Raw genomic sequence first — 15,965 nt, forward strand, 5'->3', positions numbered from 1 at the left:
TTGTCCATGGAAGGTCCCTGCAAAATTTCATTGAAATTGGTTCAGGGGTTTTGGAGAAGAAGTCGAAAATGTAAATTGTTTACGGACGCACGACGGACGACGGACGACGGACGACGACGGACAAAAGGCGATCGCAATAGGTCACTTGAGACTTTGTCTCAGGTGACCTTAAAAGGTTCCGTAGTTTACTTACATCGCTACCTCCCTCATTAGAGAGTTCCTCTACTGATATCCTTCGAACACCTAATGGTTGTGATAATGGATTGCTACCTGTAATGAAAAATTGTAAATTTCTGAAGGTCGATTGACAAATCAATGTGCATTCCCATGTTTTATCAATGGCATTTTTTCTATATGTATTTCTTTTTGTGCCTAATTATTTGTATACTTTTTCATATGGTTTTGGATTTTCTGCAATTAATTCAAACATCCGAGTGTCCATGCCATTCAATAAAGTAGAGACATAATTACCTATTGTGTTCGCCTTCTCCAATATCTGCTGGTCCTTGGAAAGACCTTCTCGGAAGTTTTGCAGCTGGTTCCTGTCAAATGTAGACGTATTTGACCGAGCCAGTCCAATTGGAGGGAGTGTTGACCTCGGAGCGGTGGACGTTATGGTTCCAGGTTGGCCATATACTTTGACCATGTTACTTAGCTCGCGTGGTCTATCACCATCACCTCCAGGTACGTTTATCAACGGTCCATTACTGCCATAACCCTGATTAAAATGAACCATTTGAAACGCTACTTTATTGGTATACAATTTTATTCAAATAAGCAGCAGATTATAACTTTATAAATTAACGCGATCTGTTATGAAAACCAATGCAGAATCGAAGTATTAATAAATGAGATATCCCTTTTGTGGTAAAAGGTTGCCATGTCCATAAGTAGTACTGTTAAAAGATCAAGGTGATATTCCAGATATGCGAACTCCCGTGGAACAAACAAATCGATTTGTATCGAAAACATCCGAGTTCCTAATCGAACGTCAAAGCCACTGAGTTTACAGTGCATTAACATAATACAGACATATTATCTGTGTCTGATATAACAATTATATACAAACTCAAGTAAAGGTATCAATAGGTAGATATGGGAATCCACTTACATTAACATGATGCAGATATATTGTCTCTGTCTGATATTATAATGATATAAATACTTAAATATAGGTATAAATAGGTAGATGTGGGAGTCCACTTACATTAACATGATATAGACATGTTGTTTGTATCTGATATTACAATGATATACAAACTCAAATAGAGGTATAAATAGTTAGATATGGGAGTCCACTTACATCAACATGATACAGACATATTGTTTGTATCTGATATTACAATGATATACAAACTCAAATAGAGGTATGAATAGGTATATAAGGGAGTCCACTTACATTAGACAATGGTGGGAGGTCCTCCGTTTTCCTCTTTTTCTTCCGGAAAAGTCTGTTCTTTAGCTTTCGTCTATTTACAGTTGATGAGTCAATCCGTGGCTGTTATGGTTTGAACATAAATAAAAACATAATTTATGTATAACTTATCCTTCGAAACTTATGTTTTTGTATATATTCCTCGCTTATATATGTATTCATGTAGTAAGATTTCAATATCGAATATTAAACTGATCAACTGGTAACATGTTTTCATTATTTAACAAATCATCCAGAAGTATTGTGTTTGATATAAAACAAATATTCTAGATCAATGTGTTTAATATTGAACTTTTCATCAATGTTCAATATTAAAATGCTCTATATTGGTTAAGGGTTGTGGGTACCTATCTCAATGCTTTCTATAAATATTTGATCAGCCAGACACGACAGTTCTTTATTACGGTTGGTATTACCTGTTCTTCCTTTCCAATGGGATTTCCAAATTGATCAAGTTGATCAATAGCAACACTAAATGCAACCGTCTTTGAGCGCCTCTATAAATAATATAAAAGCGGGTTGTTTTTCAAATGTGACAGCTAATGAAAATCAATACAGTTATAATTACCTCTTTTCTTTCGTTATTGTGTAAATTGTTGAAATGTTATCTATACAATCTAAACCAAAAGTAGATAAATGTATCTGTAAGTCAATGAATTAGTTAATGCTCATGGAAATTTGTACAAATGTCTTATCTCCTTTCTCGATATCATTTAACACAGACTTGGTTATGAACGGTATATAAACGTGAAATGATGAGAAAAAACTCTTTACGATGAAATAAATAACACCAACCACTGTAGACGCCTAGAAGTTTAGTAATTCTTAATACCAACAAATGTCCTACCCTGGATTCACTTGTTCGTTTTCTCTCGTCGGAAGACCGTTGAGCGTTACCAGAGATTCGACCGTCTTCTCGCTCATTTTTCTCATTATCTGCTTGCTCAGCCGTGTCGTTGATAGATGTCTCCGGTCCAAATGTGTCGTCTTTAATGCCCTGTATTGAAAATAGATTACATATTAATGTTTGACAGAATTCTATTTCAACTGCTCTGTTATTACATAGTGTGTGTGTTACATTAAAAACATCACTGAATGAATGGCAAGTGTTCGCACACAATCACGTCAGTACAAATCTTCGTTTACATATTTCTGTGTATATATAATATAAACTGGACAAGCTGCAAATATTACCGTTACAGTCCATATGATTAACACATGTTTGAATTAAATATTGGCAGATCCGCGTGACCATCAATGGTACATACCCCAGTCGGCCGTCCTTTCTTGTTCCTGTTTAACCTCGGCACATTGAAGATTCGTTTTAGTGTAGCTTTCTTCAGATGTCTTTGAAATTGTCCTGGTTTATACACCTTTCCGTCCGCCATTCTCTGTGGAAATAATAATAGAAATAGTTTTAGAGTATAATGGTTTCTAGAAATATATAACGACAAGTTTTCGTTTTAGTTTGTTGGTTATATAATGTATAAACATGGACATCACACTGTATATACACAAGTAACTTCAATTACAACTATTTATTGTGTCTTTGAAAATAAATCAAATTGTTTGTAGACTAGTCCTATATAACTATTGTTAGAGTTTGGTCACTTAAGTCCGATACCTTTAAACCTATACATCGTTATGACCCCTTAACCGTACAACTAAGTTCACTTACAACAATGTTTCCATTTTCATTTCGAATGTGCCCTTCCGGAAGACAATCATCGTCAAGGTCAAACACGTCACTTTCAAGGTCACTGCTACTGTCAGCTTTCCTGACCTTTTTTGACTGTGGACTTTCAGCGCGTGAAGAACTCCGAGAACCATTCCTTCCCTCTCCGTTTTTCACATTGTTCGCTTCCTCCTTTGCTGTTGTTTTCTCTCCCTCATTCACATTTGCATTTTCAATGCCAATCACTTTTACGTCAACTTCCATTTTCTGAATTTCTTTTTGCTCTTCTTTCTCTAACTCTTCTTCCTGTTGATATATCACAATGCATTATTATTTAAACAATGCATGAGCAACTTGCCCAATATGAGGATATCATAAAGTTTCCCATTCTATACATAGATGGATTATAAAGAGAGAGGATCTCCGACAAATCCCATTTCATATTTAGATTATTTTAAAGGAGTACAAGTACTGATATGGAAGATATAAGATAACTCATTTTGAGGGTCAATTTTTTTTATATCTCGACTGGTAAAATATAGATAAAACAGGTTTTTTTTCTTTTCTGTAAATCTGTATTTTCCTATTATTTCGTATGACAATATAATGCATGCTATTATACTTGTTACAGATCAAAGAGGAAAAACATGTGATAATGTTCATTTTCTTCACAACAACATGAATATGGGTCATTAATCTCATTAAAAATATTATCAATTATAAAAGCTAGGACGTCGCAATCAGATATAACCATAATGGGGCAACGAAAGCTACAAATGAAAACTGCACATCCGCATAGCCTTGTGATTTTGTGATTTTATGTCAGAATAACTATAAATGAATTACTTTCACGGTGAACTAGCTAGGGTGTGAGTGCTTGAATGGTTATTAATTAGCCATTAGACTGTTTTGCTCTTAAACTGAATCTTACTATCTGATCGAGTTGCATAACGATGTTGTCATCCTCGGGTAAATCCCAGTAGTGGGCGTCATCGAGCTTCTTTTCTATGTCTTTCTTGGTATGGTATTGTTCCATAAATGGAGCCACTGGTTGGGCGAATCTTTGTCTGTCAACATCCTCCACATCTGGGTCATTCATTTCCTCATCCTGGTTTTCGTCTGAAGCGCCCTGCTTTTTGGATTTCTTAAAAGCAAACAGGCGACCAACTCGCGACCTGATTTTTCTTCTAGAGGCCTTTTCTCTACTCTTTTCCTCCATTTCCCGCGTCACAAGGACTTTACTTAACAGACCTGGGAGCTTAAAACATATACAGTACACATTTACTAAAGCAAAATGGCAAAAATGCTGTGTGTATCAAACATATAAGGAGGCTGAAAGAATTGACACATACAATGTGACTTCACATGTAACAGCTACATTGATTAACACTTTTCTGAAAGTCTAAAAGTGTAGCTGTTAAACAAATAGTTTTCTTGGGGGTAAAAGTCCAAACTGAGTAGAAGAAATCATACTTTAAAAGTATAAATGTACATGTGTTATAAATTAGTGATCCTTTCTACAATGTTCAAATTTGAGTCGACTTAGCTGTATGATAATTTCCCAACAACACAGAATATTACTAAAGACTCGATTACCACTATGTGTTTCCCTCCAGTCTTTTTTGGTCCCCCCTGTTCTTCGTCCACATCCTCATCAGTCCCCTCTCTTCCTCCATCAATCCTTTTCCCGTTCTAACGACGATAAATATCCCATTAAAAAAATGCAAATTCAAACATAAAATCATTATTCATTCTTGAAATATGTATACATATAAACATTTTCATACATAACAGAAGGCTATAAGTCAAGTAAAATCACAGAAACAAATGGCGTGCAGAATGTGTATCAGTATAACATCAACAATATGTCGGGTAAAAGTGCACAAACAATGTAAATGTAAAGTAATGTATCGAAGACAATACAGAATATACGACACTGTCAATATACATGGAAAACTTCTGAACCCAATGAGACCACATCGTCAGTATACAATGACCAATTCTGTACTCATAGACCATATCGTCAGTAAACAACGAAAAAATCTGAGCTCAAAGACCATGTAGTTAATATGCAAGTACAAATTTTGAACACAGACTATATCGTCACTATACAAGGACGACTTCTGAACTCAAAGACCATATCGATATTATACAAGGACAACTTCTGACCTCAAAGACCATATCGATATTATACAAGGACAACTTCTGAACTCAAAGACCATATCGATACTATACAAGGACAACTTCTGAACTCAAAGACAATATCGATATTATACAAGGACAACTTCTGAACTCAAAGACAATATCGATACTATACAAGGACAACGTCTGAACTCAAAGACCATATCGATACTATACAAGGACAACTTCTGAACTCAAAGACCATATCGATAATATACAAGGACAACTTCTGAACTCAGAGACCATATCGATATGATACAAGACAACTTCTGAACTCAAAGACCATATCGATATCATACAAGGACAACATCTGAACTCAAAGACCATATCGATACTATACAAGGACAACTTCTGAACTCAGAGACCATATCGATATTATGCAAGACAACTTCTGAACTCAAAGACTATATCGATATCATACAAGGACAACATCTGAACTCAAAGACCATATCGATACTATACAAGGACAACTTCTGAACTCAAAGACCATATCGATACAATACAAAGACAACATCTGAACTCAAAGACCATATCGATATTATACAAGGACAACTTCTGAACTCAAATACCATATCGATACTATACTAAGACAACTTCTGAACTCAAAGACCATGTCGATACTATACAAAGACAACTTCTGAACTCAAAGACCATATCGATACTATACAAGGACAACTTCTGAACTCAAAGACCATATCGTTGATATGCAAGGACAACTTCTGAAATCAAAGACCATATCGTTGATATACAAGGACAACTTCTGAACTCAAAGGCCATATCGTTAATAAACAAGGACATATTTTGATAATAAATAAGCACATCCCTAACCTCACAATTAAGTTCAGTAGAGTGATGATTATTTATCATCATTTTATCTGTTTTACCCTATCAGCGTATATTGACCCACAGATAAGTTAGTAGGGAATGTTACGGAGGACGTACCTACCTTTAACGTAACACCATCATCGCCTTTGTCGTCGCCTTCACCATCTGTCCCGCTACCGTCATCATCAGATTGCTACAAGATCATGCATGTTCATTGTAAAAGTGTTAATACGATTTAAAGTTAAATATTGACGTTTTATATCCATGTTAAAGTCATATGTGAAGAGTTTGTTATTATTTTTCACTTGTTATACAAAACAAATAAACACACGCCAAGTATTTACTTACTGAATTCAGACCTTCTGTAATTATAAACATTAACATTAGCGTCTGTTATAATGTAATAACAAATGAAACTGTTTGTCTTATTTTAGCAAGTACTAAACTTGACAGTCATTCTTTTGATGTATTTTAACGATCTTTATAAAGCTATGTGCGTTGTTGATATTGATGCGCAAAACCGCTTTTTTATAGTCAATACACAACTAGTGCGTGGTTGTAGTTTTATAATAGATCACTGTGACTTACACAGATACGTTTACTGTACACACATATAGTAAATATATATAACATGGAGTGGCTTACCAACCTGGTCTGTTCAAACGAAAATGTGTGCATGCTTTCGTAAAATACATTCCATTCCAGAATACAGTCACGAGATTAGTTATATAATAAAAACAATAGTTAGTACTCGAATAAAATCAGAATGAGTTCACGAACATTACATGACTTACATACGGTTATTGGCTTAACAGTATTGACCTATATATAAGATAATGTATATAACATCTTACTGTGATGTATGTTTTATAATATATGTATCACCTACTGTATCACTTACCACTTACTTACGACCTTGGTCATCTTAACAAAACTAAGGAAGGTTTTCTTAAAAAATCATTTCGAAACATGAACTGTCTGTCTTAATCAACTACAATATGATGATATCAGAAACAAAATTAGTCGGGAAATGTAGGATCACAGTGCAGACTACAAACTACAACAAAGTACATACAAAGCAGAAAGAAGTGTGCCAGTATTTAGTGTAAATATCAAATAGAAACGATACGAGTGGGGTAAACAGTATGTATTTATGAAGGATGACTGATAATTCACTGTGACAAACGAGGTGTACATGTAAAACAAGACAGTGTATGTAACCACATTGGACTACCTCTGCCGTGTTTTCCTCCTTGGTGCCCTCTTCCATCCTACTTGTCAATGGAGACTCCTGTTTTGTTCCATCATCATTTCTAAGTGGCGAAGTGTTGTTCTCCTGTACGACACTTGTCTCACTTTGAGATTGTGTTACCTGTTTAGATTCTTCCGTGTCCGAACCTTCCTCATTCTGGGAATGGTGACCATCTCCCTCTCGTTCTAAGCTGTGATTGGATTTATATTGAGTTTCGGGTTCAGTAGTGGGTTTGGTAAGAGAGGAACTGTCATTATCAGTATCCATAGTATCATCCTTTTTAGAAATTTGATCTGGCTCTGGCTCCATGTTTTCTTCATTTTGAGAATGAGAATCATCTGACTCTGAGTCCTCAGTTTTCTCTTCAATATGGGCTAAAGGTTGTTGATTGATAGTTTCTGTTTCTTCTAATTTTGATGTTGAATCGGTCACTGTTTCTTCCCCTTGTTGTTCTGGCTGTGGTTTGTCTTCATGTTCATCCGGCTGAGCTACATTCTAATACAATTTAATTTATTAAAACAATTTTGCAGAACATACTCTGAATCAGATATTTTCGTGGGCCCAACATGTCGTGGTTTCCCAGGAAAAACAACATTTCGTCGGTACATGAATGGTTCATGGATCGAGAGTACCCAGTCATACGAAAAACAGCTTTATGTTAAACTTTTTATTACTTCTTGAACCTATGAATTCATGTATGAAGAAAACCCGGTCATAGGGAGGAAAGCTCGTGGCAAACCTGTAATTACTTCGTGGATGAAAAGTACTCACGAAATCAAAGGAATTTAAAATCCCACTTAAATAAGTGATTTGACAGTATATTGTACAGAAAATGTAAATTATCCATTGATTGTGTACCCAGTTACACCTGTATTTATTAATATATATATATATATATATATATATATATATATATACATAAAGTACGCGATGAACAAATAACTCCATTATAGCACCGCCGTTTAGTAATAGACAGACTAGATCAAAGTGTGATGATAAATCGATGATCTCTTTTGAACCTCCTACAATCTCCATTATTCGACCATATACATATAACAATTGCAAATTTAAAGCTTGCATTATCTGGGGTAGATTAAGCGCATTGTAAAACTTCTAGGTTTTGGTCTCATATGCATTCAATTGTCATGCGAGTGAAAATCATTCGTTTGAAGCGTGATCCAGGGTATAATTAAAACATGCAAACAGAGCAAAACGTGTCTGTAATGATTAGCTCTCTTTTAATTGGGGGAAATAAAATAGTCTTTTGAGCGAACTCGTTAATGTTTTTTTTATTGTGAAAAACAAATCTGTTTTAACAGTGCACACGAAGCAGTTCATACTAATTAGCAATTTAAATTATATCGATTATAGATGTATAACGGCCGTATTTCCATAGCAAGCATTTTGTGACGTGTCTGCTGGGCTAATACCCGTATTTTATCGCTCAATTTCGAATCCAGATTTCTAAAATAATTGATCAATGTAAATTTATTTAATCGATGTACATTTTGTATTTAAAGAGTATATTATTGTGAATCATGGCCTTGAAAAAACATCTTTGAAAGTATCATCTTAAAAAATCGTACAATGTACTTTTGTGATTTTATGTCAGAATAACTATAAATGAACCATACTCGTTTCAATCGAATTGAAATAGATATAGGGCATGCATGTTACATATCCAATGTGTAAAGATAGCTTTGTTTTCATATCATAACTAAAAACACAAATCTAGTTTCTTCAGATTATACGAGAACAGAAGATGTCATTTATGAAGTCAATACATGTACAGTCTAATCTGTATTAAGAGATCAAGGTCGGGATTCCGACAACGTATTCTCTTAATACATATTCAATTAGCAAGAACGTAACTTCATTGGACAAAAATAAACGTATCCTTTTAACACTGCTGGTCTCTTACAGAACAGAGTCGTCTATGAACAACCAATCAACCTCGGCATTGTAGTGTAAATTCATAACGGTAGGATATATATAGAGAGGATCTGTCATAAGTTTCCCTTCATATTTATGATCCAAAACTAGTATTATAAATCTAATATGAAGGAAAACGAATGACAGATTCTTTTTATCATATCTTACTAATTAAACCGTATAAGTATGATCTAAAACGAACATTTTGCACTTAGCCGCCTCTGAAAAGATGAAAATGGCGACGCTTCACAATGATTTGACGTCACCTTGATCGATCCTATTTGATTGTGACCTCATTTCCGTAATGATATTACACACGTTATATATACATAATTTATGTGATGGCTTTAGGACACTGCATAACATGATATTCATATGATGAATATATATATGTCACCCTGGTATATATATATATGTCACCCTGGTATATATATGTCACCCTGGTATATATATGTCACCCTGGTATATATATGTCACTAGTTGCTTCCTACCGACTAGGCTAGGGAGAATTTCTCTTTAGCTCATTTGGAAGAGCGTAAGACTAGTAAGCTAGAGGTCCCGGGTTCGACTCCTGGCGGAGGCATCGAAAATAAAATGACCTCTGTTACATACATATATATAGAAAAGGCTCAAACTTGACAAAATGCAAGTTCATTATATAAAACAATGAGTTACTTAACAAATGAAGACGTAACATTTTGCACTATCGTTTTCACTGTATTAGTTATACAGGTACATGGTTGTAACAACAGTTAGAACAAAATGTAACGTTTCGTTTTGTCAATCAACTAGTTTATATATATATTTATTTCCTTTTGTAAGAAGATGGTCTTGGCTCTGTTGAGCTGGTGGCAATGAATATATACCGATAAAATCAGACCTATTATGATATTATGTTAATTAGCCCACAGACCAGTTTGTTTACTGCTGGTGTTTACCTGTATACTAAACTGGTAAACAAGTGAGTTGAACCATTTTAATTTATTTGGTCGACTTTATCGATAACCTGTTAATTATATGAGGGTCTTACACATGAAGTGGTCTATTTGTAGTTGAACACATTAACATGAGCTAAACGGTTTAACAATCACAAACGTGGCGAGTATTCAGAAAAGTTATTCATGCAAGTGTATTCATCATCGCTGACCAAAATGTCAGCCTCATTAAAGCGCTTAGTGTTTTACTAAAAGCTTTGATTTCTCTCCGTAATCATGCAAAGAACCAGATTCTAGTATCGTCATAAACACACCACACAATGCCAAGGCTGGGGTTTTATTGTGTAGGAAAGCTATCGCGATCCTTTATAACACAATACGAGATTTTGTGATATTCAAAAGACTCTTTTGATATCAGGTAAAACCCATTTATGTCTCAAGTGATGTCAAAATCGCTGCAATTGTAAGCACTTACACGCACTATATTGAAAAGCTTCATGCAAAATCCAATCTTTTTAAAAAAAACAGGACATGTACTTCCCCTGTTAGACATCCTGTACACGAATATGATTAACGGAAGCCTAGTATGATATCAATATGATAAAATCCAAATGTTTAGGGAAATTGCAAATGTTGACAACACGTGAATACAACTAGGAAACACTAATTCAATATTTCGATATTTCATATAATCCTTAATGTTGTCGGTCTGTTTTATATTCACAGCATGTTATGGAATATAAATACTTGCCATGAAACGTTGTCTGGTATCATGGTAGCTAGCACGGGCTGATATGACCTACCTGTTCTGTGTCGTCTCTCGGAGAGTCAGACGTGAGCAGTGTACCTTCAGAATCAGACATTTTATCTTGTGGATGACCAGACCACGTGTCTACATTACATCACAAACGAATTGGACCACAAGCTGATAATCTCCATCCACATGCATTTCTATTGCAGTCCTAGGGGGTCCACGACGTAATACACACCCCTGGTTACCGTACAGTTATATAGGACATCAACACTAGCTGTCTAAGTGAATAGCTCGATGTGTTTATAGATCAGCTTTGGTTACATGCTGAATTCACTACTCAATCGAAGTGCCCCCAAACTTCGTGTATAATTGTATTGACAATATTTATCATTAGAGTCAATCGAAGACTTTATTTTTAAAAGGGGAGAAATAACCGGTTTTGTTCGAATAGCAATTTAACGCTTCAGTGTGAAGGTAGTTTATTGATCAATCCTTCAAACTGAAGGTCAAGTACTGACGACTAGAGGGTTAGATAGTCACGCAGATGGCTTCATATATAACGGATCGGCACCAAATGCACATAAGTACACTGTTACAATCTTATTATTGATGTAGTCTAAAGCGAACGAATCTTATGCGACGAGCATTTCCACACCTACAGTATTTATCTCGACTAAAGGGAACTATAAACATGTTTACTTAAGGTTTTCATTTCTCGACATTTAACCCTGTAGATAGCTATCTACATTTAAATTCTGTTCGAAGCTACTATACACAATCAAAACGGTGTCAAAACCCCAGATTAGGGCCAGTGAAATATATTTAATACAGTACAGTATATCATAAATGTCATGACAGGTCACCAGTGACAGTGTTGGTAGTAATATAAACGTATTTGTTGATATAGCGGCTACAACGCTAGCTAAAATCAGAGCGCATGCGTTACGGAATGAATCAAGCCCATAATTAATATGCTTCATAAAATGCTATATATCGGGGTTTAACCATATTGGAAAATTATACTCAGGCTCTAAAACCTTCTAGATATCAACCGCGAAAACATAAGCTCGCCATAATGCAAATAGATAGTCAGATCACGTGATCCGCAACACATCAAGTATTTCACTCCGCTCTTACACGATACATCACGATTTAGCTTCTAATGCACAGAGTAGCGCTTGAATCAAATTGTAAAAAATCTTCTCTTTATCAAAACATTGTTTTATTACATGGCTTTTGTATCTCATATTAATAGAGACATTGTATTTAAATGCATATATAATGCATGTGAATGAAATGAACGGCTATAAATAGACACTGACGTATGTAAACTAGTAGTTTATTTACAACTGTAAAAATAAAAGTTAAAAAAATGATGCATTAAGAATCGTTTTGTTTAAAACACAGTTACAAAGACAGCCTAATTTATTGAAATCCAGTAATGTTTACTGGTCTGTCACGCCCACTAAAGCAAATTAGTGTATTTTCAAAATTCCTGACATTCGAGATTCATTGATTTCAAATAAATTACATGCCACAAAAGACAACGTACACAACATTCACGGAAAGGAGTCAGTCAATGGTAATTCTAGTACTTTACAGCCGGTATGATGGTGTAAGTAATGGACGTAAGAAAAACTACAGGCCCAGTTAATAAAATCGTGTTTTAAATGTTTTATCGCCAAGATTACAATACTAGGTTTACACACACATAAACAAAGACGTGGTTCCATTGAAGTTGACCTAGTTTTGTTGTCAAGGGATACCAATGTACTTTCTTGTACTTTGTTATTTATTATGTAGCATGCTGATGTCAATGTCAGTTAACTCTTTCAACTATAACTGCAGCATTCGTGTTAAGTAGTATCTAAACCAATAAGCATTCTTCAGTTTTGCATTCAACTAACACAGGACATTCACTCATTGTCTCTTTACATATTAAATGCTCTGAAATTGTTACTCAAACAATAGTTACACTTGTTTACTATCCCTTGCCGAACTATCAACACAATCTATTGATGAGAGTTGTGCGCATCCTACAGTCTAATAATTTTAAAAAAAAACGCATGTCACAAGTGATACAATAAACTAACCCGTTAAGAGGTTATAACCCGGACAAATAGCAATGTTATCTTACATTTGAGTTATTGTTATAACCCTGACCCTATGTGTATTAAGTTGACCGTTGAACACGACATAACATAAAATCATCAAAAACACAGACAAAAACGGTAAAGCATGGATGATGTTGTGAAGTCGTATGTAAAACCCTATTGTTTCACATACAGTACTAAAGTCACTATGATGATGATAACAAAATTATGCAATGTTAAATGACCATATACTTCGTGTTAATTCTACTGAAAGTAACGCAATCAAAAGCATTAATATTTCTATCTAAAGCAATACTAATTGTTCTATATAACAAAGGAAATATAAAAAGAGATAATGTACATATTCCGTCACCAAGGTCTGACCCAGTATAGAAATCTACATCACGTGATCTCATTGTTCACTTCAACTATCCACACACATTGTTAGTCGCCTCTACGTTAACCGTCACCAGCAAACGGATGTATCTAGTTGAAAGTTTACTTTTAAAATTGACTTACCCCTGATGAAGTTTCCTCCTCCTCTTCCCCGTCGTCATCTTCCTCATCCTCCTCCTCCTCGCCTTCATCTCCAGGACGCATTCTTCTTTTTCTTTTTCTTCTTCTTCTCCGTTTTTTCTTTTGTTTGCTCTCATCTTTGCCAGGAATAAATCCGGAATCTACAGATTGTTTGTCCTCGTCGGTTTTTGTACGCTGTTGCTCCTCTCCCTCTTCCGGTTTAGAATCATCTTCATCCGGTTTAGCGTCACCGCTCTTACTATCCTCTGACCCTTTGTCACTTTCATCGTCAGCCGATTCGACATCCTTTAGTCTTTTTCGACACTTGATGCAGCAGATCAATAATATGATGATCGTGATAATTATCAATAAAACAATTATACCGAGTATAACATAAAGATAGGTCAGATCCTCAGTCGAGGTTGTGCTGGTGGCTGCAATAACAAAACAATAGAAATATGGCCAACGTTATTTATATATCGCTGCTTGTGTAATTTCTTTTTTGATATTTCAAATAGTTACTCATACGTAAATTTATTTAAGCTACAGACATTTCTCGTGTTCCAGTATAATGTTGATAATAGTAGTGATGTATAGTATGGTGTCATTCTGTAAAGTCTACTCTTCAATGTGTCTTATGGCACACAGATATAACGAAACTGATATTGATTACTGTGTACTTTTAGCATTATTTTATTGAAGAGGTTTGTAGTGTTTAGTCACTTTTTATTGAGATTAACCTCATATCATTATCGTATTGAGGTATATATGATCCCTACATACATTAGTTAATCAAACTGGATACTCACTGCAGGCAGCTGAAAAGACAAAAGACATATTTGTAAATTCATCATGATTTTGATTTTTTGCTCCTTTATTTTTTTTTATTAATCTATTGTGAATATCTTTTGCTGTCTTTATTATATAGCATATAAATAAATACAATAGCAATGCAAAAAATGTTCTGAATTCCATTCAACTTAAGGTCTTGTTGTTCTTGGCTGCATATATTTACAAAGTTTATGTCTGAAATAACGTTAGTGTCTAACATTTATCTTAAGATGATGCATGCTTGATTCCAAAGGTTTTATCTGTTTACAACCGTCATAGCTGTGTAGTAAAACTTTACCCGAGTACACGTACATGCTTTCCTGGATACACGTACATGCTTACCAGGGTACACCTTGTGCTTACAATGTACCTGAGTACACCTACGTGTCTACCTGGGTACACTTTCATGCTTACCTGGGTACACCTAAATGCTTACCTGGGTACACATTCGTGCTTACTTGGGTACACATAAGTGCTTAACTGGGTACACCTACGTGTTTACCTTGGTACACATTCGTGCTTACTTGGGTACACCTAAGTGCTTACCTGAGTACACCTACGTGTTTACCTTGGTACACTTTCATGCTTACCTGGGTACACCTAAATGCTTACCTGGGTACACATTCGTGCTTAGTTGGGTACACCTAAGTGCTTACCTGGGTACACCTACGTGTTTACCTGGGAACACTTTCATGATTACCTGGGTACATATACATGCTTACCAGGGTATACCTACGTGCTTAACTGGGTACATCTACATGATAACCTCGGTACACCTTTGCTTACCTGTTTCTTCGAACACTGTAACGTATCCTCCAGTTGGTGTGGTGGTTGATACCTGGTTGGCCTCACACTCTGTCGGTTTAACACTGGCGTAAGTATAGACCCCAGCCTCAGACACAACCTGTCACGGAGTCAGCATGTTGTTAAATGCAGTGTATGACCATTCTCCTCATATAGGGTTCATAAAACTTCAATACTACACTCCAGCCTCAAACATTTTTGTCATATAAGATACTGATAACTAAATAGCCAACTTTTCTCAAAACTCTGGACTGACTACCAACCCTTAAGCATTCGTCAATATTATAAAAATGGGGCCAGTTTATCCAGCCTTAGACATAATGTATCACGGGGTTACCGTCTTATATATTCATAGTACTGAAACCATTCGTATTGTATATTATAACTTACTACATTCCAGCGTACATTACACGTGGTAAGGTTAACCGTCAAATATAACTAACTATAACCCACCTTACACCACCTATGGTAGGATGACCGTCTTATATAACTAACTATAACCCAGCTTACACCACCTGTGGTAAGATTAACGTCATATATAACTAACTATAACCCAGCGCACACCACCTGTGGTAAGGTTACCGTCATATATAACTAACCATTACCCAGCGTACATTACATGTGGTAAGGTTACCGTCATATATAACTAACTATAACCCAGCGTACATTACATGTGGTAAGGTTACCGTCATATATAGCTAACTATAACCCAGCTTACACCACCTGTGGTAA

General features: G+C 35.4%; 1 protein-coding gene across 2 annotated transcripts in view; it reads right to left on the reverse strand.

Moving 5' to 3' along the window:
- LOC110457532 overlaps nucleotides 1-15,965 on the reverse strand; it is a 54,210-nt gene that overhangs the window by 4,974 nt on the left and 33,271 nt on the right. The window contains exons 7-20 of one of the 2 annotated variants that reach the window (XM_021508860.1): nucleotides 15,216-15,333; nucleotides 14,408-14,416; nucleotides 13,602-14,032; nucleotides 7,351-7,863; nucleotides 6,238-6,309; nucleotides 4,707-4,802; nucleotides 4,042-4,368; nucleotides 3,114-3,416; nucleotides 2,704-2,826; nucleotides 2,283-2,432; nucleotides 1,852-1,932; nucleotides 1,400-1,498; nucleotides 472-718; nucleotides 194-270 (exon numbers count right to left, since the gene is read on the reverse strand). In XM_021508860.1, the coding sequence (XP_021364535.1) occupies nucleotides 194-270; nucleotides 472-718; nucleotides 1,400-1,498; nucleotides 1,852-1,932; nucleotides 2,283-2,432; nucleotides 2,704-2,826; nucleotides 3,114-3,416; nucleotides 4,042-4,368; nucleotides 4,707-4,802; nucleotides 6,238-6,309; nucleotides 7,351-7,863; nucleotides 13,602-14,032; nucleotides 14,408-14,416; nucleotides 15,216-15,333 (2,646 nt within the window). The remainder of the gene's footprint in view (nucleotides 1-193; nucleotides 271-471; nucleotides 719-1,399; nucleotides 1,499-1,851; nucleotides 1,933-2,282; nucleotides 2,433-2,703; nucleotides 2,827-3,113; nucleotides 3,417-4,041; nucleotides 4,369-4,706; nucleotides 4,803-6,237; nucleotides 6,310-7,350; nucleotides 7,864-13,601; nucleotides 14,033-14,407; nucleotides 14,417-15,215; nucleotides 15,334-15,965) is intronic. The other variant, XM_021508868.1, reaches the window with a different exon arrangement.

Source organism: Mizuhopecten yessoensis, unplaced genomic scaffold, assembly GCF_002113885.1.
Source record: "Mizuhopecten yessoensis strain PY_sf001 unplaced genomic scaffold, ASM211388v2 scaffold1147, whole genome shotgun sequence".
In the NCBI taxonomy this organism is placed as follows: domain Eukaryota; kingdom Metazoa; phylum Mollusca; class Bivalvia; order Pectinida; family Pectinidae; genus Mizuhopecten; species Mizuhopecten yessoensis.